General features: G+C 43.0%; 1 protein-coding gene across 2 annotated transcripts in view; it reads left to right on the top strand.

The window, feature by feature from the left end:
• FSHR (follicle stimulating hormone receptor) overlaps nt 1–27,802 on the top strand; it is a 165,051-nt gene that overhangs the window by 98,264 nt on the left and 38,985 nt on the right. For both annotated transcript variants that reach the window (XM_061168816.1, XM_061168815.1), the window contains exons 3-4: nt 17,015–17,089; nt 19,537–19,611. In XM_061168816.1, the coding sequence (XP_061024799.1) occupies nt 17,015–17,089; nt 19,537–19,611 (150 nt within the window). The remainder of the gene's footprint in view (nt 1–17,014; nt 17,090–19,536; nt 19,612–27,802) is intronic.

Raw genomic sequence — 27,802 nt, 5'->3', positions numbered from 1 at the left:
CTGACTCATCCTTAAAGCCTAAATTCTACCTCCCGACAGCATTTTATATGTGAAATGTCACCCTCTCTCCAACCCCTCTATCTATTTCTCTGGAGGAGAGAAATGTTGGGTCTACAGTAACAGTTCTTGGGGTGAATTTATCCAGTTGGTTCTGAGTTTTATCTCAAAAACTGGTGTCTGGAGGAAAAGCGTAATGGAAATGAGGGAAAGGAGTACAGAATGGGGCAGGGAGTGGGGGTCTGCTCAAAGAAAGATAACAGTCACAACAGCACTGAGAGTAATCATTGTAATCGTTCCAAAAATGTGCTCATGTGTTTAATGCTTTACAGTTTCCCAAATGCTTTCACAGGCATCACTTAATTTTGATTTGGATTATATGAAGTAGATACAAGAGTTGTTTATTCACTTTACACATGAGATTTGGAGAGTGAAGAGTCTTGTCCCAGGTCACACTACTGATAAGCAAGTGGAAAACTAAAACTAGACGCCAGCTGTGGATCCTGCACCCACTACCTTGCTTTGCTTCAAGTACCACAGAGACTCTCTGCTAGAGGAGAGAGATTTGGGAGTGTCAACTACAGGATTAACAGGTTGGACTTCCTTAACGACTCAGGGTTTCTTAGGGGTCAGGCGATAATTGATAACCCAAGGCTTGACCTCACACCGCCTTCCAAGGGCTCCAGCTTTCATCCTTCCCATGTTAGAACTGGCTTCCTTCCTCTCAGTCCTCAGGCAGAGAATAGCTCAGGAAGGGGAGAGGGAGGCGGGGAGTATCAGGCAGGAAGTTAGTCACTCTAGGATCTCCTGCTGGATAGCAAACATGCGAGCCCTCCAGAAGCCAGGTCTTGTCTCCTCCACACAAATGCTCCCAGGGTGTGTGGGTTTGCATTTGCTTTCTATGGTGTTGCCTGGTGTCTGAGAAGTGTCTACAGTTCAGCCACTAGAACAATCACCTCATTTCATCTTTCCTTTAAGTGAGTGAGGACCTCATTTTAAACCAGCCTGCTATGAAATCTTGGTAGGTCACAGATGTGATTTTGAGGAGCTCCAGAAAGGTGCCAAAAGTACTTCTGCTATCTGCTCCTTTGTGCCTAACAGTCATAATGACTGTTTTGCTTAAGCTTTGCTCCCTATTAAAATGCAATCCTCTCCCCTGCAATCAAATTGTAATCAGTTACCAGATGCTGACACTTTGGTATGAATGAGATTTTCTTCTTTAAAGCAGGGATCAGTACAGGAAGAGGGGGAGAGGAAGCCACGGAAAGGGGCTTAAATGATGCAGGGTTCGAGGCCAGCGACACTTCCCGTGATGCCTGGAGCCACCCCAGCTCGCACAGCCCCACTCCAGGCAAACTTGGCTGTGGACCATCCCATTTCCTCACAAACACCCTCGTTCCCTCTCTGGGCTGAAAACAGCTGCCCTGGTTTGCCTCTTTGTTAACTCCCCCCGCCCCCCACCTCCAGCTACTATTTATCCTCACTTTCAAGTCGGTGATTTTCAGTCTTTAGTTTTGTAAAGTGTTTGGGGGCCAGTAAAAAGGGAAACCAAAACAACTAAACATCTCTTAGCCTCCCCCAGTTGTTGCTGGAAGGTTGGAAACTGTTGCTACTATGAGACATCTCTTTAGGTTATACAAGCAGCAAGCAATAAAGAGCTCATACGCAACCCTGGGGAGAGATTTTTCCCATCATTTTCTCATTTCCTCATTGTCCCTGCCCTTCCTCAGCTCTCTTTAGACACTGTGGGGCTTACTCTGTCACTGACCTTGTCTAATCATATTGATTGTCAGCAATTGCAGTCTAACTGGAAAGCAAGTTGCTATGGTAATTCCTGTGTCTTAGGTCTTAGATTTAAAGACACAATGATCCTAAATGGAGGGAAATTGCTTGTGGTTGGTGACAGAGGAAAACATAATTAGATATACAAATTGTGAAATGAATATATTCAAATGGATTCTGAAATCGAAATCCGGATTTGATGTAATAAATTGGCACCAGAATTTCTACCAGAGGCACATTTGGTCAGAATGTTTTTCTTTTCCTCCAAATATTTACATTTTTTTTAGAAAAAAAGAAAGAAAATGTATCATGGACAAGCAAGAAGGAGGTGGCTATTCATAGTTTGAAATTAGGTATGAGATCTGGGATGCTGCACTGTGTGCTTGAAAGGACATCAGCGTGGGAGTCGGCAGACCCAGGTTTTACTTCTCTTTAACTTGCTGTGTGGCCTGAGGTAAATCACCTAACCTTTCTGTGCTTAATCATTCTTCACTGATAAACAAGATAACAGCTTTTGCTTCTCTCATTAATTTAGTCAGTCAACAATCACTTGTTGAACAGGAACCCTTGAAAATCAGTCACCATGGAGAAGACAGCAGTGCAATTTCCTGTTGCATTAAAAGTTCCTTGAAAGCAGGAATTGTATTCTTTTGAATATGTCTGAAGAAGAGGTCTGCAAAGGAATTTCAGATTTGGTGCCCAATATACTAAAGCACTGTATAGTACCTGTTCCCTCCAACTCACTACATTTGAAAGCCTGCTGAGTATGATGCCTGGGCCTGGCGCTATCGCAAGTTTGACAGGGGCCACAGCTCCAGCCCTCAGGGGCCTAGAGGCATAAGCACAGCTAACGTGACTGTTAGTCCCACTATGACAAAGACACAAGGAGTGCAGGAGGGAAGCTCAGAGGAAGGCAAATGTCTTAATTCTGCAGCATTAGGGAAGGTGTCCTTGGAGAAAACTTTAAAGATTGCGCCTTAAAATTGGAATGGGTTTCCTTCCTGCTCAACTACTCAAATGTGAGGGTAAAAATACATGTTGAATCAATACAAAGCAAAGGACTTCAAAGGCTGAAAATGTCGTCTGTCCACTCAGCACACATTTCTGGAGTACCTGCTAGAGGCACAGGTGACAAGCTATGAATACAACAAAGTCCTTGACCCTAAGGGATCTATAGTCACTAGACTAGACTGGAGAGAAAAATAACAACAATGATAATAAATATCATTTCTTTTAACACTTATTAAGCTTTAAATACTTAACATGTAATTATTTAATATTTAATCCTCACAAAGTTTTGCAAGATAAATACCACTGTCCTCATTTCAGATATGAGGAAACTGAGGCTCAGAGAGGTTAAGTAACTTTGCCAGCTTCACACAGCTTGAATGGGTCTACAAGTACTTGTATGGGTCTACAGTGCTAGCTCTGTTGTCTGGCTCATAATATAGATATCCCCTCTCCTGGAACTCCGTTGGCCTTGACATTGTTTCTACAGCTCCACCAAGGAGACCCATATAACGGAATTTGACTGGATGAATGAAAATGCACTCTTATCATCATAGGTAAAGAACATCTCAGCCTAGACCAGCACAGTTATTAACTACCCATGTAATTACAGCTTCTTGTGCCTTTGTTATTTTATCTGTTTGAGAAAAGGGGAGAGGAGGCATGTACAGGAAAGTAAATTCAGAAGATAACCACTGAAGTCCTTTCCTTCCTTTTCTGATACCCTGAAATTCTCATTTCAGTGGCATTACAAAAATAAGATTAAAAAACTTTTCCTAAAAGATGTCTTCCTAAAAGGATCTTCATTACTTGAAGTTATCTTGGTACAGGACAAATGCATATTTCACAATTAAATTACACACACGCATAGGAGAACGAAGTGCCCCTCAGAAGCTGCTGGAGTGAGGAAGGAGATCTGGGTTGTCTTCTTCTGCCCCACACAGCCTAGACCTTGACAGGAACAATTCCATCATTATTTGCTTTGCTACTCTCTAAGCTTTTGTTTAAACAAAGGTTTCCAAGGCACGGAAGAGGCCTGGACATATACTGGCCTAGGCTGATGATTCCCAACATCTTGGGTGGCCTTAACCAACTGAACTGAAGATTCAGCTTGGAAAAGAATCCACTTTCCTCCTCACTTTCTAGAATGACCACCTATTTCTCCAGGCATGGCAAAGTTTCATAAAATAGCAAGCTCTTTTTAAAAACTTCCTTTCTTTTTCCTGACCATACAGGTCTCTTTGCTGTAAAAATAGGGACACTTTCAGGACCATCGTGAGGCAAAGGAGGCCCTGGAGTAGGGCCTTCAACTACCATTTGGGATGGGACAGGGAAAACTACTGCTCAGAAACGGATATAAAATCAATTAAATATGGGGTTGATGAAATTAGGCCCCTGAATTTCTAAATTCAAAGAAATTCAGAAAAGGTAGCAAAGGGCAGGATGGATAACAGCTTTGCATGCAGGGTGCTTATGAGGGCACTAGACTCAAGCAATTCCAAAGAGGAAAACAAGACAATCAAAGCGACTCAAATTCAGAAGCAGCCAAATGTGAGTTCCTTGTACTTCCTTCACTGCAGCCCATAAAGGAGACGCTCTTGTGCCGAGAATAAGAATTAATGAGGTGGAAAATGGAGGGGCATAAAAGCGAGAGTAATTATGAATTGCGGAGTGAAAACAGAGGCTGGAAGGAGGATGAAAGCCAGCTGGGGAAGGGCGGATTACGTTACAAGTGTGGCAAGGGTAGCAGAAAGGCACGATAGAGCCCAGAGAAAATAACTAAGGAAGCTTTCGAGGGGCTGCTGGGTGACACAAGTGGACAGAAAAGCCTACAATAACTGCCTCCCTGCCCCCCCACCCCTCACACACACACAGATTTGAGTTTCTTTGGTAAAGAGGCTCGGGATGTATGACAAGGAAGAAATCAACACTGGCTTACAGGAAGATCAATGAAGCCCTCTTTAAGCTGACAATAAAACAAACACTGTCTTCAGGAGTCTGATGGCTCAGGCGAGGGCACTTTCTCACCTTGTGCAGGGCTCAGGAAGGATGGCCCTTGGGGGCTACCCTCCTCTTGCTCCCTCCTGGGTCTGCCCACAGACCTGCTCGTAAGGGAACAGGTGCAGTTCCTTAATCAGGATGCTTCATGGCTCCCTTGCCTTCAGCCCGGCTTTTTAGACACGGAAGCTGGCTGTCATGGAGGACTGCCAACAATGTGGTTGGCTGCCTTTTAATAACAGAATCATAGATATAATTAAAATCACTGCATTTTAGGGCTAGAAGGGACCCACAAGATCATCTGGATCAACAGTGTTGTTTTATAGATGAGGAACAAAGGCCCAGAGAAGGTAACTGATTTGACTCAAGGAAAGTGGTTAATTAGTGGCAGAGTCAGGACTAGAACTGAGGTCTCCTGACTCCAGTGAAGTAATAAAAACAACGGTAAGCAGCATGACCTTTGCATAACACTATGTGCTTTTTTCTTCCGGCGTGACATGCATTATTCATGTGATCTTCAATAGCCCTGCCAACTACAAAGGATCGAGTATAAAATGTACTGAGGGACAGAGGGCCTTAGCAACATCTTACAGAGGAAAATGGATCTCAGAGAGCTCCTGTGATTTGCCAAAGTGATGAAGGACTTGCTTTTGCCCACTTGGGAGACCTCACCTCATGCAGCTCCGCGTTGCTGGAGATTACAGAGCTGAGGGTTCAAATTTCTTAACCTGAGCACCCTCCCAGGGTCTGTGTGCTAATGGATTTAGTAGTCCCCATTGTTAAAAAGTTGTTCTTTCTGGCATGTTTTTTTCATGAAATAATTGAAAAAGAGAGAAAAAAGCCAAGGGCCCATAATTCAATAAGGAGCAGCCAGCTGGTGTGTTCCCCGCAAGAGGCCAAGCAATTCAATCACAGGGAGTAAATACTTTGTCACCAAGGAACAGAGGTCTCTGGCTAAACGAGGTCACAGATAGACAGTTTTGAGGAGGGATTTTTTTTGGTTGTTGTTTGTTTCCTCCCAGTTTGGCCAAGCGACACTTCTACATGACTCCTAACTAGCCAGCCAACAAAAATGTACTCAACACCTACTGTATATACCCATTTTTCAGCAGATGGTAGATGCAAAACTCATCCCTGCCCTGATGGGAGGAGCATTTGTTGAGCAAATACAGATAGGATGCTGGATGCTAGACTCCTACTTTAGGTATCGGAGTGGTTAGATGGCAACCACAAACGCCATAATGTCAGGGACCTTAAGAACAAGTTTCTTTCCTTCTCACCTAGCAGTCTGGGTGCTGCTCCTCAGCACTTGATTTAGGACCCCGAGCTACCAGCAGCTTCTCCGTTTTCAGTCCTGGCCCCCAAGGTTGTCCTGGCACCTTCAGCCAGGTTGGATGGGAGACAGAGCACAGAGGAGCACAGCACGCGTCACCTCTGCTCCCATTCCTTGGGAGAAGCCTTCTCCCCTCAAGGCTATACCTAACAGCAAGATTGCCAGGAAACATAGTCGAGCTGTGCCCCCAGAAATAAGAGGGGAAAATAGACGGTGGTGGGCAGCTAGAAACCTCTTCCGTGCCATATGTTATATCCATAATTCTCATAAAACCCTAAAAGGTAGCCATAATTACCCCCATTGAAATAAACCTCATGGAGGTTAGCTGACCTGTCTAAGGTCACACAACTAGGCAATGATAAAGCTAGAATTTGAATCCAGGCCTATCTGGCTTCCAGGTTCATGCTGCCACTAACACGTGCATATGAACTAAGACACACAATTCAGCAGATAAGACAAGGCCATTAGTGAGATTACCCATGTAGAACATTTAGCACTATGCCCGCCTCACAGTCACTGTCTAATAAAGGTTAATTATCACCGTCATCATTATTCCTGCAGCCTTGAGTTACACAGCTCAAACTTGCCGGGGTCCCGAACCTACAGACAATTTACCCATCCTTGTGGGTCAGAGACCCCCTCCAGCCTTCCCACCTCCCCTTCTTTGTCCTCTGCTAAAGCTGGCAGCCCGCACTGAAGCCAAGTGACCCAATCAACGTCCCCTCGCTTTTTACCTGCCCAACCCCTTATCTCCCATCACTTAGAATTTAATGAATTCCTGTTTAAATAATTTCTGACAGGAATACAGAGTAATAAAGAAATTATCTACCTTTTCTAACTTCTAATATCATTCTACCTTCAGAAAACCTCTTTCCCTTTACTTCTGCTCTTTCTCCCTCCTTCCCTTTTTATCATCCTCTTTTAATTCCATTTACCTTCCCTACTTATGGCTCCCAAGCATAAATATTCGCTACACTCCTGTATCCAGGCAGAGTAAACTCCAGGCCTTCACTTTTTTTTTTTTTTTTTTTAATCTTTGGCTGCATTGGGTCTTCGTTGCTGCGCGTGGGCTTTTCTCTAGTTGCAGCGAGCGGGGGCTACTCTTCGTTGCGGTGCGCGGGCTTCTCATTGCAGTGGCTTCTCTTGTTGCAGAGCATGGGCTCTAGGCGCACAGGCTTCAGTAGTTGTGGCAGTGCGGGCTCAGTAGTTATGGCTTGCAGGCTCTAGAGTGCAGGCTCAGTAGTTGTGGCGCACGGGCTTAGTTGCTCCACGGTGTGGGATCTTCCTGGACCAGGGCTTGAACCTGTGTCTCCTGCATTGGCAGGCGGATTCTTAACCACTGCGCCACCAGGGAAGCCTCAGGTCCTCACTTTCTACTCCACTCTTTTCCCCACTAGCCACTCCACTTTCTTGTTAAAAAAAAATATATATATATATATATATAAATATATATATATATATACACACATCCTTGAATCTACTCCAAATTTTTGAGTAAATCATTGGCCATTGGGACATTTAATTTGTTTGAAAAAAATTTGATTCACGACCCACATCAGACCCAAATCCTGAGTCATCACATGACTGTTAAGAACCGCTGGTCCAGCGGAAATTGCAAAGAGCCATAATTATGATAATGATGGTGGGAAATGAAGGGATATTTGCAAGAAATACTAAAAAAAAAAAAGTAATTGAGAAGATTTAGAATCTGTTAAATGTTGAAAAGGAGTCAGAGATGACCCCAAGATTTAAAGCTTGGGTTGGTCCAATGAACCGATAGGAATGACAATGCAGCTGGTGTCTGGGGTTGCGCCTGGGTGGGGGGATGTGGTGGAGAATTGGGAGAGGAAAATAATAAGCCTGCTCCAGACTAGTTGTCCATCAAGGGTATGCAGAACATGTAGCAGACATGGCTTTGGCCATTGCAGACATGGGTCTCTAGTCTAAGAGGGAAACTTGTTCTGATGACATGTGAGGCATCAACAGAGAGGTTCTAACAGGGAAATCTAAAGGGATACTAAGACAGAGCTTGAGAAATGCTGACATTTAGCGAGGGTGTGAGAGGGAAAATAAAAGGTGTTGAATGCCCACTGTCTACCCTGCTCTGTGTTGGACATTCCTCTCATATTTTCTTCCACTTCTACTGACTTTGCACGCCCAACTTCCCATGCATGTTGCTTCTACCCAGCTAAAGTGCAGACTCTTGGAAGGCAGGGGCACTGCTTTTTATTGTCTTACATGTTTTGCCCTTGCATAGAGAATGCCCTAAAAAAGCACTTACCCTATGAGTCACTGCTTGGGACTTTGATTTATCTGTAGAAGGTGAATTTGCATGTTGACATATTTTGCCTCGTCAGAACTCAAGTACCATGCAGCATGGAGGAAGGGGGCAGTATTTAGTTGTTTTATAGGCGTATTGCTGAGCCAAAATTTTATACTCTATTGGAAATTAAAACGATAACAACAAGATCTTCTGAAGTGGAAATAGTTTTCCGGGTCACTGGAAATATGGCCTATCTGATTTCTGCCATCTTTTTGAGGCCCCATGAATGGTGAGTTCATACCCTAGGTCGACTTCACTCACTGGCTCTGTGGCACTGGGGAAATTACTTAACCTCTGTATGCCTCATTTTCCTCTTCTGTAAAGGGGTCAAGGATGGTACTTCCCTCAAAGGGTTGTTGTGAGGATTAAGCAATTTAACAAATATAAAGTGCAGAAAAATTGCTTGGCACCTAAGAAGTGCATAATAAACGTTAGCTATTATGTCTGTGAGTTTTAGTTCCTTTCCTCATCTGCTGAGCAAAGCAAGGGAAATATTCCAAAATATAGATTATTACTTAACATTTTAAATTAAGACAAAACTAAAAATGGACACAAGTTTGTTGTTGATGAATTTAAAAGTGAAGGAGTTGAATTCGAGTCACTGAGGGTGCTTTAATTTCTGTCTCATTTGGGGACATCTTTAGAGCATCTTTAGCAGAGATGCACTTTGCCCAGGGAGAAGGAAGCAGATGGGACATGTCAGGAAAGGAAGGCACCTACCTGCTGCCACCTGGGGAAGTGAGAGGAGCCTATTGGCAATGTCCTTACCCCACCCTGACAACATGTCCCACACTCTGTATTGACCCTCTCCCAAAGGGACCAGCTTCCATTTTAGATTAGGATTTCAGTGGTGGAGACATGCTTGTTGGGGCACCTACGTGCTCTGCCTGATCTCCTTTGTTGGCCAACAGACCAGATGGCAGGTCTCACTGTGGTTAAGACTCAGGATGGTGTTTGGGATAATGCCATAGCCTGGCTTAAGAATTTAAATGATGTGTAGGCAGGGTTAAGAGAAGCATTCCTAGAACACTTGCTCACACCGTTTTCCCCAGTTCAGTGATCAGTGAGCCCAGTATTTCCCAGATGCAGAGGACTTCAGTCCTAAACTCCACAGAGAGACGGAGGCAGGCACAGCGATATTTGAGTTTACCACGTGAGAAGCGTTGTGCTTTCACGCATACCATCTTATTTAATACCTTTGACATCCCTGTGATGTAGCAATTATTCCCATTTTACAGACAAGGAAACTGAAGCTCAGAGAGACTCTGCTGTAACTTGCCACAGTTGTACAGCCAGTAAGAAATGGAGGCAGGATTCAAACTCAGGTCTCTATTGTAAAGTCTCCAGATCTGCTCTTAAGGGAATTCTAAATAAGGGTGGGAGTATATGTTTGGAGAAATTTATGAAATTTACTGAAATGTATTTTCATGGACATTTTCACCCACCCTGTTCTGTATTTACTTAAGTTATTTGGCATATTTCCAGAAGAATTAAGGGAGTAGACATATGGTAGAAATACATATATATATACATAATATATATATTATATATAATATATATATTATATATATACACACACACACTTATGTGTGTGTATAATATATAATCATGTATATAACACAATGTATAATACATATATAATTATGTATTATATATACTATATATGAAAGTATATTATTTATATATCTGTAGTTATATTCAAATGCAACATATCAACAATCCATTTTATTTTTTCTAGTAACTCAGATGTAGCCCATCAAATAAAGATAGCACCCAGTTAAGGAAAGCCTAGAATACTAGACTCGCTGAGTTAAAGACAATTGATAAAACCCAGAACCCATTTTATTCATCTTTAGAGCCCCAACATGAAGCCTAGTACCTGAAATACAAAAGCTGCTTAATCAAAACTTGTTGAACATTTGTTGGATTAGTTCTTCACTCTTTTAAAAATTCACTCCTAGGCTCTGCGAAACCAGAAGCTTCCTTCTTGTGTTAGTACACATTTTGATTTGCAAATACTCTGTTTACTGCAAATTTTCAAGAACACAGCTTTATTGTGCAAGAGCAAAGGTGGGAAATCTTTTATAATCTTTCAAAGATAATTCACTCATTCAGCAAACACTTGGCTGGGAGCAGAAATACTAAGATGAAAGGCAATGTCACCGTCCTCCAGGAGTTCTTTACCTGGTGAAGGAGACAAACCAGAACACAAACCCAGTGTGGTCTGTGAGGGCTATGACAGAGTGTGTGAGGGGGTCCCACAGGGGACTCAGGGAAGAGAAACAGTCAACTAAATTTAGCCTGAGGTTATTAAAGACAAAAGAAAGAAATCTGATTCAGTGAGTATTAAGAATATTTTAATGCAGTTGAATGCCCAGTTAGGGAGGGATATGTCAGATTTACTGAAGGAAAATGCTCTATGGAAGGTCAGGGGAGGAGGGAAAAGACGGGGGAAACCTGGTTGGAGAATATCTCCTATATCAGAAAGAAAGCAAAGACGATGTTTCTGTGAGTGTCTGATTTCTTATTACATCCTGCTCTCCAATTCTTAGATGTCATTGAAATTCTAGGGAGGTCCTGAATTGCTGGTAACAGTTCTTCAGTTTTTCCTAATCCTACAAACCTGTAGCATCTCTGCTCTGAATGAAACAGTCCCAGCATTTGGCAAATGAGTGTCAGGTGAAATGGTGGACAAATGAATATCACTCTAGGATAGGTTGACATTTCATGCTGGACCCAGCTGAATGCTACATGCTCATTCTCTCCCTAAAGTCCCTCCTACTGACCCGACCCCCACCCCCAAGTGTACTTGTATATGAATACCACTTCATTGGCCAGAACAATGCAAATCTGGAGTAGAATTTGACTGTGGCTCTGAAACTCACTCCAAAGGGAACGTCCTGCTAACCTCCAGCACCTCATGCAAGCACATCTCCCCTTCCTTCAAAGAAACGTGGAATTCCATGCACAGAAGAGATCTAACACCCAATCAAATGCTTTAAGAACTCCTACAGGCACACCAGTCATCTCTCCCGTTTTCTCCTCTATGGGTGTTTTGTCAATTCAAGGACCTCATCTGTGAGCCAGAGAGGAGCTGGGAAATGCTATGACCCGTAGGGGTAGAGCTAAAAGCATCCAGACTCTATTAGGCATCCATACATAGACCAAATCCATGTATGTGTCCGTTGCATGCTGTGTATTAAATGTAGAAAAATCCTTGGGACAAAACTCTAACTCACAGACAAGCTAGGCTTGGCCGTCACATACCATACTTGGGCACGTTGGCTACAGAAAGGGGGGTGAAAGACTGCAGAAGACAAACTTCATCTCCTTTGAAGCTTTTCAGATGCTGTTTCTGGACCTGAAGACTACTTTTTCTCCATCTACACATCCACCCACTAAGCATTTATTGAGTACCTATCACACGCCAACGTACCACTAGATGCCAGAGATAGAAAGACAGATGGATAAGATACCACCCAGGAACTCAAAGTCAGGTTAGGAAATTAGACAGTGAGCACCCCCCCAAAAAAAATAGCAATGACAAAACAACATGGTAATTGCTTTAACTGAGAAATGAAAGAAGTCTTGTGAGAATCTAGAGGACAGAAAAACTTCAATAAGAGAGTAAGGGAAGGGTTTCCAGAGGGGATAAAGGGTTTTTAAAATCAAGTACTTCACTCCACTCCTCCTCTTGCTTTTCCTACACACCACTGGGTGTGTGTTGGGGAGAAAGGTCTGTTAGAGTGTTACTACCATTCTTCTAAAGAACCTTGCAATCCAAAGTGTGGTCTCAAGACTAGCACCATCCCTATCACCCTGAGGCATTAAAAAGGCAGAACCTCGGACCCCACTCAAGATCTTCCCATTGAGAATCTGCATTTCAGCACCATCCCCAGGTGATTCATATATGCATGAACAACTGAGAAGCATCATCTGAGATGAGAGCCTCATCTCTGGAAATAAGCTTTCCACAGAATCAGGATCCCTCACCCAAAAAGGACAGCGTTCAATGCCTACATTGGACAGTTCCCAGACTTTCTGGACTCGGGATCTCTTTACATCTTAAAAGTTATTAAAGACACCGAACAGATTTTCTTATGTGGCTTATAGCTACTGACACTTACCATTCTAGAAATTCAAACTGGGAAATATTTTGCTAGTCCATTTTAAAACAATAATAAATCTCTACATAATAACATAAATAACAGTTGTTATGCAAAATAACCATGCTCAAAAAAATATTAGGGAGAAGAGTACCATAGTTTTTTACATATTTTCAAAACATTTTAGCATCTTGTTTAATAGAAGACAGATGGATTCTCATATCTACTTCTGCATCCACACATCAACCAGCCCCTGGGCTCCACTGTATGCTCATAGAATGAGTGAAAAAATTATATTTTAGCATGATTATGAAAATAGTTTTGACCACAGAGACCATCAGACCACACTCTGAGAACCACTGATCTATCACATCCCTAGAGCTCTCCTTTTTCATAAACACTTTGCCTGTTGACTCTAAGGAAGCACTATCATACCCCAAATTATGCCAATTGCTGTCATTTGTCACAATTGTAAAGAAAAGTCTTAACTGGATCTTTTGAGAAAGGTTTCTTAACTGTGTAAATTCTTCGGATGTAAAGATTCCACGTGCTCCCTTCCAAGACCAGTGGGGTGATCCTCACAGCTGTGTATTATCTTAGCCAAGCCAGGTTACCTCTGTTGACCTCACTGCAGTTAGTATTGGCTGCACTAACTCTAATTTACATAAGTACACTGAAAATGAAGAGAAGCTACGCATAGAAAAAAAAAACCAAAAAACTTCGTCAATTATCAATACTAACCAAATGTAAGGTGTTTTTACATATTTTCCGCAATACCTCTTGTAACAGACTTAACATTTAAAATGTTGACTTTCTGATTAAATTTTCATACTTATGAAAAACCAGACCTAACTAGTACCTCCTCTATTTTACGCCTGCTTCCATGTTCTATCTCCAGGTTTCTCTTGCTACTACTTTGTCTCATTTTTATTTCCTCTTGTGCTCCAAGAACCTTATTGCTCCAGTTTATTGTCTTAGCAACCCAGGGAAATTTGGGCTTGCTCCTGAAGCGAACTTTATTTAAGACAGAAAGCATAGATGTAAAAGGGACCTTAATATCATCTAGACCAGTAGTTCTCAATCCCTCATGCACATTAGAATCACCATTGCTTGGAGAATTAAAGGGCAAAAAAAATAAAAAATAAAATAACACCAGAGTTTCACCCCAGACTAAATAAATCCAACTCTCCGACGTGAACCCAGGCTTCGGAAGTTTTTTAAAGGTCCACCAGAAGATTCTAATGTGCATCCAGAGTTGAGAAACTCTGATCCTCTGACCTAGTTCAGCTATGCACTTTATAGATTGTGGAGAGGGAATGGGAGGTTGCAGGGAGAACAGCCAGGAGGGGAAGGAACCTTATCTAGAATCTCCAGGATAGAGCTAGGATTTGAACACCACCTTCTGGCCAGACAATATAACCAACATTCTTCCATTAGTTCTCTTAATTCAGAGTTCTCAAAACACAAACAAAATGGAATTTACCCTCCTTCCTTTGAATGATAGACACTGTTTAAATAACTGTATTAAGGTATGTTTCATATGCAATAAAATATATGCATTCATTTTAAACTTAAAGTTCAATAAGTTAGGACTTCCCTGGTGGCACAGTGGTTGAGAATCCGCCTGCCAATGCAGGGGACACGGGTTCGAGCCCTGCTCTGGGAAGATCCCACATGCCGTGGAGCAACTAAGCCCGTGCGTCACAAGTACTGAGCCCACGCGCCTTGAGCCTGTGCTCCGCGACGAGAAGCCCACGCATCGCGATGAAGAGTAGCCAAGCTGGCCGCAACTAGAGAAAGCCCGTACGCCGCAACAAAGACCCAACGCAGCCAAAAATAAATAACTGAAAAAAAACCAAAAAGTTCAATAAGTTAGACAAACTCATGTTCCGACCTCCCCAATCTTGATATAGAACATTTCCATCATCCCAGAAAGCTCTCTCTGCCTCTTCCCTGACAGCAACCTCCATCCCAGGCCCCAGGTGACAATTACTCTGATTTCTATCATTGCATATTAGTTTTTCTTCTTCTAGACCCTCAGATAAATGGAATCAGACAGTATGCTTTCTTTCCTGTCTGCATTCTTTCACTCAGCATAATTTTTTAAAGATTCAGCTCTGTTGGATCGGCAGTTTGTTCCACTGTATGGATATTCCACAGTTCATCCATTGGGTTGGTCCCAGTTTGGGGCTATTACAAATAAAGTTGCTACGGACATCTGTGTACAAGTCTTGGGGAGGGCATGTATTTTTATTTCTTTCGAGTAAATATGTAGCAGTGGAAATATTAGGCCCAGCGTGGCCCTGGGAGGCAGGGCATGTAGAAGAAAGTGTTCCAGCCCGGCAGTCAGCTACAGCTGCTTCTGCATACAGATGGCGCTGTTTATTAACATGGAGATTAAAATACTGACTTCACAGGCATGCTAAAGGGATCGGAGACAATGTATGTAGAGCGGCTGGTAAATAGATACCTAGTCAATGATAGTAGAAATAACTAGAAGCAAAACTGGGTTGAACTGGAGCAAGATCCCTGAATTTTCCAGTGAGGTGTTTTTCCACTACTGCATGCTGTTCACCTCCCCCCAGGCCTCCTCCAGCCAAAGGTTCCCTCGGCCTCCACCCAACCCCAATACCCTCTCCTGTCCTTGAAGTTGAGGCCATAAAATATGAATTGCCTTCTGAAATAATTAATTTAGAAGTGTTTCTTGGCTAGTTTGTTTTAATAATTTTTAGTTCTCTTTGGGAAAAAAAAAAATCCATATAAGAGAATGCTTGGTACATGAATTCAGTTAAGGTGAAATGTCCACCTTTTAGGCAGTATTAGTCTGAGATATTACCGCAAGGGGGCGACCAAACCTACCAGGACCTGTAAGTGAACCTGGAAATAGCTTTTGGACAATATGGGCCTATTTGCATTTAAACCCTCTCTGTCATCTAGTGCTTTCCTCCATGCTTATTTTCTACCTGTGCAGCTCTTTCACTTGACTCCTTTAAGTGTTCAAATAAATGTCTCATTTTTCAAGGTCTACCACTCCTTTCCTACTCCTTCTCATTTCTGCACCTCCCAGTACTCTTTCCACTTGAAGGACGGAGGAGCAAAATAAATGCCCAATGGCCAACATGTCCTATTAAATACACACATGTACACACCACCCTCATCTATGTTCAACTATGAAAACTGTGAAGACCAATTCACTTTACCAAATGAATCACGAAGGAAGCTACCATAGAATAAGAGGTGCTTTTCTCTCACAAGATGTCTCTGCACTCATGGGGGAATGTGAGAAACGACCCTGCCAACCTCTGAGTTGACAAGCCCCGGATGTTGCCAACTCCCCTCCCTGAGCTGACCGCACTCACAATCATACTTCCCCTCCCTCAACAGGCCCTCTCCCTGCCCTGCCCTGCCCTGCCCTCCAGGCCTTTCCCTTGATCAAGAGCCTTTCTAGAGCTTCTCAGCTAAATCCCAGGCCAGGAGACAGTGCTTCACCTCAGCCAATTTGAATGCATGCTGCCTATGAGATTTTCTGAGACTCTCTCAGCTGCCACGTTAAAACTGCATGAGAGTCTTCCTCAGGAGGCCTAATAATATCGTGTTTCACCTTTGAGCCACTTCATAAACATTAACTGATTAAGCCACCCTTCTCTCCTCATAAGCTCTGGGCTTCCGCAGAGGGGACTTCATCCTCCACTCCCCTCAGATTACTCCAGGAGGAAATAAGCTGGGATCTGAAGGATCTTTTCTGGGGATTTTAGGCCAAGACAACATTAATGCCAAAGGTCTTGGAATAACAACCGCCGCTTGGGTAATGGCATGAATGTTTCTTTAAAAGAGATTGAACTGAGGTTCTCATCTCCCAAAGCCAGATTAGCAGAATGAAGAACTTGCCTCCATGGTCTAGGGCAGGGTCACTGAACTACTACGGCCCATGACACAAAATCCAGCCTGCCGCCTGTTTTTATGAATAAAGTTTTACTGGAACAGAGGCATGCTCATTGATTTACATGATACCTATGACCACTTTTACACGACAATATCAACTGAGTGGTTGCAACAGAGACCAAATGATCCACAAAGCCAAAAAAGAAAACAAAATTTACTGCCTGGCCCTGTAGAAAAAGTTTGCTGACCCCTGGTCTAGGGAATTTAAAGTTTGTTCTCATCCCACATGTTTCCCTAAATATCTTTAATCAAGTCTCTTTCCCTCTCTGGGCCTCAGTTGCTACATTTGTAGACTGAATAACCTCTGACCTGAATCATTGCCTTGGGTTTATTCTCTCATTGTTCTGTAAGTATTACCATCTTATTTGTTAGCTTTGCCTCATCATTACAGCTGACTTCTTTGTGAGCAGGAACAGAGTTTTGTGTGTCTCATGAATCATCGTAGGCACAAGGCTCTATGCTGAGCTCTAAATCCACTTCTGCAGTGTAACTGAACTGACTTGAATTATATTTCTTTCTTTGCAGAGAGATCTCGCAGAATGATGTCTTGGAAGTGATAGAGGCAAATGTGTTCTCCAACCTGCCCAAACTACATGAAATGTAAGCAAGAACCTGTGGGGTTTGCTCATGGCTGTTCTCGGCCATAGCTTTAAAGTTCACTTATATTCCTGGGAGGCCCTGGCTCTGCTCTGCCCTCAGACCCCTAGAATTTCATTTTAAGATGTCAAAGTCAGTCCGAAAGGCACTGTCATATGTCTCTGCCTGGTGATCCAGGTCCCATTCCAGAGCTTGGTCTTATCCTGCTTCTTCCCTCCCAGAATTTCTTGCGTAGTAGACTCAAGAATCTAGCTCTGTGACTGCAAGTACGTCCACCTCATCCTCTCATTCAAATTTATTCCACAGTCAAAGCCCAAAATAAATCCCCCATGATGTAGCTGAAGATGGGCAGTCTTAGTTTGACTCCATATACGCACCATGAAACCTTGGCCAAGATACAAAATCATGCTAAGACTTAGTTTTCTTATCTGTAAGTGAGAATAATAAAATTGCATGCCTCACAGGATCACTGTGATGAATAAATGAGATGATAAATGTTAAATAGATCTAACACATCAACCGGCATACAGTAAGATCATAACAATCCTTGGCCTCTTTACTACTCCAACCAAATTTACTTCCTCTTGTTGACATTCTAGTTTTACACACATGCCAATACTCACACAGATCCACCTCTGTTTCATACCAGTCTCTAATTACCATAGGTTATCAAAGCCAGAAGAGACTTCACAGACAATCTGGTGCAAAATTTTCCAAAGTATATTCTGTGTATCATTAAACACTTGGAAAATTATTAAGTGCTCCAAAAAAGGAAAAAAAGTCTATGGTCAAATAAGGTTAAGTTGGACAGATGCACTTACTATAGGAAAACTCAGAGCCTGTAATATGCGAATATACACTTGGAATCTCCAAGAAGGATATCGTATTAAGAGTTTCTCAGCTAATGTCACTGGAAAGGTTTCTCTGTGAAGCATTGATTAATATCTCACAAAATTCTCATGGAGCACAGTTAGGAAAGCCAGTGACCCACTTTCCTAATTTTACAGATGAGGAACGAAAGACAGAGAGAAGTTGTGAGGCTTGTCTGGTCACCCAGCCAAATCCACAGCAGGATAAGGACTTAAACATACATCTCCTGACTCTTTCGTATCTTTTTGAAAACTTTTTAGCGCTTGTCAAGCATATATACATACCCACACACACATGCATAATTCATATATGCATACATACATCCATATGAATTTGTTTAGGAATGACAGTCTGTCCATTTTGGCAGACCTCCTTCCCTTTTCTTCTACTCACTCCACCTCCCACTCTCATTCTTCCTCGTTGTCATTAAGCCTCTGCAACTGACGCCTTCCCTCCCTCCCCTCATCGCCCTCCTGCTCCTTCCTTCCTTCTCACTCTGCTTGGCCTTTCCTTGCCCTAGTTGGGAAAAGAGATCTGAGCAGGGTCTCAGAACCCACAGAGAATATCAGAGAAATGAACCAAAGGGCAGCTGGCCCTCTGGGCAAGGTCAAGCAGGCGTCCCTCTATGCTGTTCAACGGGCAGTGGAGCTAATGGGATGGCTCTTTCATCTCTTCCCTGCATGGAGAGGTGCCCACCCCCATGTAACACTGACTGTACTTAAAATGATTAATTACCTGGTACTTGGATCTGGGTAGCTACAGGTTACTGCAACATTAAAGCTAATGAAACAGGGAGGAAGTAATTAACACAGAGCATCTCTGCAAATATACATTGATCTAGCAAGATGGGGAAAGGGCAGCCTCTCTCTGTCGGAATCCAAATGTGAACATGCCCACCTCCAGACCTGCACTGTGTCCAGATCAGGACACAGTGCAGGTCAACCTGGGGCAGAAGCCATCACTTCCCATGAGCTGTGAGAGAGCAGCCTCAGTTTGCAGCGTGAGGGGACTCACTGGCACATTCCCAGCTGCTGTCTGCTGGGACTGCACAGTGAAAGCCAGAGACGCCCACTGGTTTTCCCCCAGTCTTTGTTTTCCTTCGCCCCTTCACTCTCCTTTTCTCTATCTCCTTTGGCTCTTCAGCCTTTTTCCTTCCCACCCTCTTTTGTTGTTTTCCATGCCCTTCTCTCTTGTCTCCCAACCAGACAAAAGCTCGTTTCCCCCATTAGTCTTGTCCCTACCCTCTTAGCCTCCTCAGACCCTGGGAGATCCTTACTGGTTAAAGACTCAACTGTGCTCAGTGAAAATGACTCACCCAGTCAGCGCTTTTTTTGTCTCTGATGAATAGGTTCCAGGAAGACTTCAGTGGTGAGAGTTACATGGGACAGGGTTAATATTTTGTTTGCACAGTTTAGTATAGTAAAAGACACCGCATGTATGCTCAATTTTTGTTGAAACGATGGCTGGATGAATAGATGGATGGATGGGTGAATGACATTAACATATCTTTGCATAATGTGAAAAACACCATAGCATTCCTTACTGTTGAGGTCACGTGCATGTTCTTTCCTCTTTTACAGTAGAATTGAAAAGGCCAACAACCTGCTATACATCGACCCTGATGCCTTCCAGAACCTTCCCAACCTCCGATATCTGTAAGAACTCCTGTATTCTGGTGCCCGCTCTATGATCAAATTGTGCACTCATATTTTAGCAAAATATCCATTTGCAACTCTGGGGAACAACTGCTTTTAATCAAAGATGTGGGGCAGAAGTGGAAGTGGGGAGACACTTGCTGGTGGATTTTAGTTTAGTTTAATGAGTGAATTCCACTGACATAATTGCATTTTGTTTTCATTTACAAAAACAGACATCATAAGGAATGCCATTTGCATTAATGGGATTGTCACAAGGACCTCTTGCAGAACTCAGTCATAATTTAGTGTTAATGAGATACAGCCAAAATTTCCGCTAGCATTTAGCTTGTGACCTTGACCTCAAAGACATCGTCTCTCTTGTTCTGCATTTAAGCATTTTTTTCTTTGATAGATTACAGTGTTTTATATTAAAAGTTTTGGTTAATAATAGACATGGTATTTTTATCAGCAGAGAGATTCCTGGTGTTTGAGCTTTATCCCTTGGGCCTGCCTCCATTTGCAAAAACACTGCTTCTTCCACTCAAACAGCTTTCAGATTAGCTGAGGGCTTGTCAGAGCCCTGAGTGCTGTGATGGGGCCCCACAAAATAACAGATAAGAATTTGACCTATGGAGTCAAACTTTCTGGACCCATTTATTAGCTACTGATCACAGGCAAGAATTTAACCTCTTAAAGCCTGTTTCCTTGTCAAGAGAATGGAAATCATGATGGATGTGTGTCTGTTATCTATTAACATAATAATAACGCATAACCACCTACCCCCAAAAGACAGTTTTTAAGCAACAACGATGTATCATTTTTACCTGTCTGTGAGTTGATCAGTGGAATGGTTCTGCGGAGCTGGACTCTGTTGGCCTGACCGCAGCTCAGCTCACTCATGTATTTGAGGTTAGTTGGCAGGTGAAGTGGGTGCTAGCTGCTTTGGATGGTCTCGGTTTGGGATGACAGCTCTCCACCAAGTGGTGTTCGTTTCTAGCCAACTCACACAGGCTTGTTCACATGGCTGTCCTGGGGTTCCAAGAGAGAGAGTAAGCTTGCAAGCCTCTTGAGACCTAAACCCTGAATTCGCACACCATTTCTTCTGTTGAATTTTATTAGCCAAAGCAATTCATGGGACCAGCCGAGGTTCAAGAGGTAGAGAACCAGACTCCACTGCTTGATGGAAAAAGCTGCAAAGTCACAAGACAAGGTGTGTGGATACAGGGAAGGATAGGGAATTGAGGCCATCTTTGCAATCAATTTAAAGCATGTAAAAAGTTTTGCACAGTTCCTGTGACATCATAGTAAATGCGCAATAAAGATTAGCTACTAGTGATATTATAATTCTGTCCCTAACTTTTGATACAGGAGACCTGGAGTTAGCAAGTAAAATAAGGAACACGGGGCCATTGTGGTTTAGCTCACTGAATGGAGGCTGACTGAGGGAATACAAGTTTTAACAGAACAAAGTCCCTATGACCTGGAACTTCTGCTCTCTGATAGGAGCCCCAGAAAGGATCTGAGAGAGAAACAAGGTCTTCCACTCCTGAGTTCATGTCAGAGGCAGGACCAGCTTCACTGGCACGCAACCAGGGCAGTCTCACGGGGCTCCATGCTCAAAAGGCACCCACGCTCAGAGGGCCTCGCCCCAGGTATAATATTCTGCTGTCGCCATCTTGAAACACTTAAACAGTTTTGAACAAGGAGCCCTGCATTTTCATTTTGCACTGCACCTCACAAATTATGTAGCCACTCATGCTCAGAGGTCAGGGTTATGACTGACTCAGGAGCCGTGGCTCTCTAAATGGACTTTGCTATACTCTCTGCAGAATCTAACCTGGGTTAGTTACATAGCAGTGGAGGAAATCTGAGGTAACAGAAAAGGCATGGGCCTTAGGATTAAAAAAAAAATATCTAGGACCTCATCCTGACTCCACCATTTACTCTTGGGCCAATCACTGGATTTCTGAGAGGTGCATAGCTTATAGGACTCTCAAGTGAGGTTTACATGTGAAAATATACTGTAAACTACAAACTGCTCAAAAACATTAACAAATGTACTAAGTATTTGTAGGATACTCTCTCTGGCCAACCAGTCGAAGTCTACAAGTCCACCCTCAGAAAAAGTCCAATAAGGGTTTAATACAGAGTTATGGTGGCCACTAAGACCTTCAGCTTTCACCCAGAGTGTTTGGCATGAGTTAAAAAAAAAAAAAAAAGGACTTTGGGACATGCCTTTACATTTAATGGAGCAGTATAGAAAAGAAAAAGAAAAAGCTATATATGATGTCAGAAGGACTGGATTCCAGATGGGATGCTGTTATTTATTCATTAGCTAGATAACCATTACCTTCTCTAAGCCTCCCTATCTGTAAATCGGGTGGTTGTAAAAACTAAATAAGATTATGCCTGTAGAAACATTTTGCAAGTTATTTTTAGTGTATAAACCATAAAGAACTATATAAACATAAAATTATTAAAACTACCTATTACCCAGGTGGTTTCCTTCATCCCTTCTCCTTTTCTTCTTTCCCTCCCAATGGCCATCCTTCCCTTCCTCCTCCTCTCCCCTTCCTCCTAGAAAAAGTCTGAGTGGAATAGGGGCGGCCACAGAGCCTTCAATAGCAGAACAAAAGCACATTAGGATATGCAAAGGGACACCCCTATTCACAAACTGTCACATGTGGCTCATGAGAAGCGCTCCTGCAGAGGACAGATTCAAGAAGAAAGGGACCCCCTCACTCACACATTCCATAGCTATGATGATAACAGCAGGTCTGAGAATGGGGGGCTGGGAGCAGGTGACCAAGGGAAGGGGAATCATAGCAAAGTTTGAAATCAAGAGCTCCAGCATTTGACCCTAATATTAGCCCGCACCTTGTGGCCAGCACCATTTGTTCTTATTAATAAGGACCCTCAGCCCTCCCTCTAGGGGATGAGGGCTGGGGAGGAACTTGGGAGGATGTGGGCATGGAAGGCACAGCCCTAGACTGAAGGGGGAACTCTGGCAGAACAGAGGGGACAAAGCTCCGACTTTGACTCTGGAAATCTGTCATCTGTCATCAAGTCCAGCCTCCCCTTTGTGTCCTTTTCTCATTTTGAGGTGTTCAGTAATCCTCAGGCACACCTGGCTCCCCCATCAAGTCCAGACAAAGCTGGAGGTGACCACTTCCAGCCACATCTGTTCCTAAGAGGAGGTTATCATTCTCAGAGTATCTGAAACATGCTTTCTAACTGGAGAAAGAAAAGAACTTGTAAGCAGTTTAGAGGAATTGTGTCACTGTTAAATGATCCTCCTCGATGGCTCTGAAAAATATATATACTTACATAATCCTACAGAGTATGAAGTCCTTTCACATCCACTGCCATGCTGGTCTCCATCAGGAAGTTGGGACGAAGAGCCGTCCATCTTAAGCCTTTGGACTTATTGCCCAGGGTGGACTTTCCCCAGCTGCACACTCCTCCCGGGATGCAGCACAGGGTGACCCTGGGAACTAGAGCAACTTTGCACTCCAAAAACACTCTACCAGCAAGACATCTATTCAGGTTTCTCAGACCGTGGTCCTTTGAAGTGTTTTCCAAACTGCTAAGAGGAATCACCTAAATTCAGAGTCGGTCCTCTAATCTAAAAGATGATTCCGTGGGAAAAAAAGCCCAGTTAAGCTTCCTTCTTTTTCCATTCTTATTTGTGTCTGAGCAGCGGTCATGAACAGCTTCACAATCCAGCAGCCAGGTAGAGGTGGGTGGCAACGATTTCAGATATTCTTGGGAATGATGAACTACTTGCTTCAAGGCAAAGAAGAAACACAAAATGGATGAAGGAATCCAGAGGGGACCGGTAGGATGGAGTAGTTGTTTATTTCCTTAAGCCAGGTTAAATGTTTATCATCACAGCCAGCAGAGCAGGAAATTACAGGGGGTAGGGGTGTGTTGTCATTTGACTTGAGAAGCCTAAGCACTGCGTACACACACACACTTAGAAATGTTATTCTGAACTTCTCAACGTTGATTCCATTTCATGCTGATCATTTGACGGCACAGAATTCAAGACAACTAGAAATCAGCGTTCTTCATTATTCCCTTCATCCTTCACTGAGGAACCTGAAATGGTTAGGGGGGAAAAAAAAACTCATGAATAAAGAAATGTACTTTGACTAGAAGAATATACATCAAAGGATTCATCTGGGTGGAGTTTTTCAAGTCAATATTGTATTTGCAAGCAGTATTTCTTTCTTTACCACTCTGCCTTCCTGGAGCTGACCTTTTGTGTATGAAAGATTATCTATTGATCTGTAAATAAGGTTTACACAATATTCTCTTGCCTTTGCATCCTGTCAGTGTAGTTCTTAGGCAGCTGGATGTTGCTCTTTGCTACTCAATAAACCGTAATTCCATCTTAGCAAACCCTTCACACAGCTGGGTGGGCCCGCACCCTCAACTGACAACTATCTTCCTCTCACGTGGGGGACTCTTAGAGCTTCTTAGGGGGCTGTTCATGGCAGCCACGCCATCTGTTTTCTCCAGCCAGGGATGATTCCAGGAGAGTCTTCATTGGGACTCACCTCAGCAGTTCTGGCTGTTTCTTCCCCCACCCCTCCCCCTAAGTCCTTCTCTCTCTTTTCTGCGTTCCTCTCTTTCATTTGTTTTGGTAGGAGTGATGAAAGTAGCTTCTTTGGCTATAGAAGTTAAGCCATTTGTTGGACATCGCATGGCAAAAGGGACAGAGGGCAGGGATTCAGGAGGCGGCACAGAATAACAAGGAAGCACAGAGGCTCCAGGGCCATCTGGCTGGGCTCAGGTCTCGGTTCCTGCCCTTCTTAGTTGTGTGAACTTGGGTAACTGGCTTAACTTCTCTAGGTCTCAGTTTTCCTTTCTATAAATGAGGAATAACATTGCCTGTATCTTTGCATTGTAGTAAATGAAGTACTGAAAAGAATGACTAACATTTTAAAAATTCTCAATAAATGTTAGCAATTCTTATTAAATTCCTGACTCTATCATTTACTAGCTAAGGGAGCCTGTGTAAGGGACTCCATCTCTATGTATCTCAGTTCTCTCCTCTGCAAAAAAAATGAAAAAGAAAGAAAGAAAGAAAAAAGAATATCTGAGAGTCTTGTAAGGATTAATTTGATAACGATGATGATGATGTGTTGGTGGTGGTGATATCTCTTTCCCCTTCCAATATTTCTAAGGTTTTGAAGGCCTTGTTTCTTTTGGACAGAACCCACTGATCAGCATTCAAACATGAAAATATATCATTTGTGTTTCTCAAAAGAAAAAGGTATCCTTCTTACCAAACTCCTGACAAATCCAGAAAGGTCCCTCCAAACAAGTGAAATTACATAATCCTGCATAATCCTAACCCCTCCTTTTGCTCATTTTCAACACTAGTGGTCCACAATACCTCATGCCATCCCCATCAACCAACTGGTTGGATAATGCTTCCTATTTTTATGTTGATTTACAATTTAACTCTTTTTATCATACTTCATTGCATTTGAACCTCACAACAATCCAAGGAGTAAGCAGGGCAGTAAAAGTACAAGCAATTACAGAAGCCAGCTGGCCATCCATGCCTGTACTCCCTGGTCACAGAGCTCTTCGGACAGGAATGTGCGATGTCCCTGTGGACTGTTCCGATACTTTTGATGTTCAGCAACATTTGGTTCTCTGTGGTGGTGGGGAAAGAGCCATGCTAGGGTTCATTTTTCAAAGTTACTGCAGCCATGCGCACAGTAGAAAGGATTGGTGCCTTCCCATTTCTCCTCCATCATTTTGGATGTGAAGTAGCCAGTCAATAAGGACTCATTCATTCAGCCAATCATTCAACAATCATTTATTGAGGCCATACTATATCCCAGGCTTTATTGTGATGTTTCTTGGGTGTACAAAAGATGACAAGACAGATGAAGCCTCTGCCCTTATGGAACTTACATTCTAATTGAAGAGACAAATGATGTTGTATAATGTCAGGTGGTGATAGTGATATGAAGAAAAATAAAGCAGGGAAAGTAGAGTGATGGTTTAAAAAGGGTAGTTGAGAAAGGTTAGAGGGAATGGCCTTGTGAGAGATAGAGGAGTCATCTACGGACAGCTCCCAAAACAAGGAGCTCAGTCTTTTGGGGAGAAAAGACTATCATTCATTAACCCCTGAATATAATACATCTTTCAAGCTGTGTGGCACTGGCCATAGATAAGAGGACTGATCCAATGCCTTGGGCTGGACTAGTCAAGGAAAGCTTCTTTCGAGGTAGGGAGAATTTAGCTGCAACTTGGGGGATGAATAAAATTTAGAAAGACAGAAAAGAAGGAATTTATCTGTGAAAGAAAGAGGTGAGTAAATGCATAGAACATAAAAGGGCCATGGAATAGGCAGAGGATGACGAGATACTGAGTCTCAATAAAAAGAAGGTGTACACTGAGAAGGAGTTTGACTATATCAGGATGGATTGGGTTTGGTGAGATTGGAAAACTAAATTTAAGCAAGGAGTTTAGTAGCAGAGAATAAGCTATAAGAGAGTCTTACCAACAAGGACCTACTGTATAGCACAGGGAACTATACTCAATATTTTGTAATGACCTATAAGGGAAAAGAATCTGAAAAAGAATAGATATATATGTGTATAACTGAACCACTTTGCTGTTCACCTGAAACTAACGCAACATTGTAAATCAACTATACTTCAATTTTTTTTTTAGAAAAAGAGCTTCTTAAGCAGCAGAGTGACAGGATGACAATGATTTGGACTGTAGATTGACAGGTAACAGGGTATAGACTATACTCAAGGGAGACCTGCTAAGGGCCAGTTGCCATAATGCAGGAGTACAGTAATGGTGGCACCTGGAGGAATAGAAAGGCATGGTTCAATGGGGGACACATTTCCAAAACTGAACCACTGGCATATGATTTCCCTCTAGGTCGGATGACCCAAGTGAATGCAGTGATTTTTGCCCACTCACCTCTAGTAACCCCCAAAGCCTCCCTTCCCCCTAGTGACTCCCACACAGAATCACCCTGCAGACAGCACTCATCAAGAATTCAGTCTGGGCCAGAAGTCATCTTACACAGTGGCTGTGAGTATTGGGAAGAAATTATTAGCCATCTCCCTGGCTGTCAGTGTTGTAAATGTCTAAGGATGTTGTCATGACTACAAGGATGTCTGGACACAATGGAAATTATACAATTGCTTCTTTTATCAGTAATCTAACAGAACCAACTTTGCCTGCCATTGTCAACTCCAGGAAAAGAGAGCCAGATTTTCCTTGTGGAACACTGAAGTTCAGCATGAGATTTCAGCCCGAGCATGTCAGCCCCAGGAGAGCAAGAGCTTCCTCTTGTCTTGGGGCCTGCTTGTAACAACGGTGACATTTTCATGCTGCTAACCTCCGCTCCTCAATCCTCTGACCTGTTCAGTGCTTTCTCCACCAAGACGTTCAGGCCTTCTCCATCAGCAAGACAATTACTGCATCTATCAATTCACATCAGTATGTTCAGATCTTGATAGTCTTCTTCCCAAGGGAAGTGGCATATTTTTAAAAAGGAGCCTGGAAAAGGCAATGTGAAACCCAAGAATTGATAATGATAGACTCCCAGGCGTGGGGCTTCTGAGAGGGAAAGAAAGTCCAACAGGATCCACTCAAATAGCATGTAGGTGACCACCTACTCCAGCCGCTTGCAGTCTCTGGATTATATTTTCACAGGATATACCTCTTATGAGGTAGGTATATCCTCACCTCGTTAATTCTGAAATAAGACCTGTCTCTGTCATCACCAGAAATCAGATGTAAAGACAAGCCTAGAGAGGGTTCAGAGAGAAACAAGTCTCCGATTAGCTGCATGAAGCTCAGCCCTGCCCTCTTCCTCATTGCTGATATCACCTCCACTTCCCCCCAGACAGTGATGGGCTGATCTCTTCAAGTCTCGGTTTCTTCATCTACAAAATGGAAATCATAAAATATGCTTCAAGAGGCTAATGAAAGAGGAAAAGGGACTCTACATCCTCTTAGATCTCTTCTAGCCCTCAGGTGCTTGGTGTCTAAACTGTGTTCTTCACAAATCTGGGGATCCCAGAGTGACTGTCCTGTCCTGAGTTCAGCATATTCAGATCCAGCACAAAGGGCCCTGTATGGAAGGAGAAAGTCCCTCTGTAAGGCAGGAAAATCCGGTCTCCTGCAGACCACTCTACTTCCCAGATCAGGCTCCTCTTCC

Source organism: Eubalaena glacialis, chromosome 14, assembly GCF_028564815.1.
Source record: "Eubalaena glacialis isolate mEubGla1 chromosome 14, mEubGla1.1.hap2.+ XY, whole genome shotgun sequence".
NCBI classification, from domain to species: Eukaryota; Metazoa; Chordata; class Mammalia; order Artiodactyla; family Balaenidae; genus Eubalaena; species Eubalaena glacialis.
Note: the sequence above shows the minus strand (reverse complement) of the source record. Positions and strands in the feature narration are given on the sequence as shown.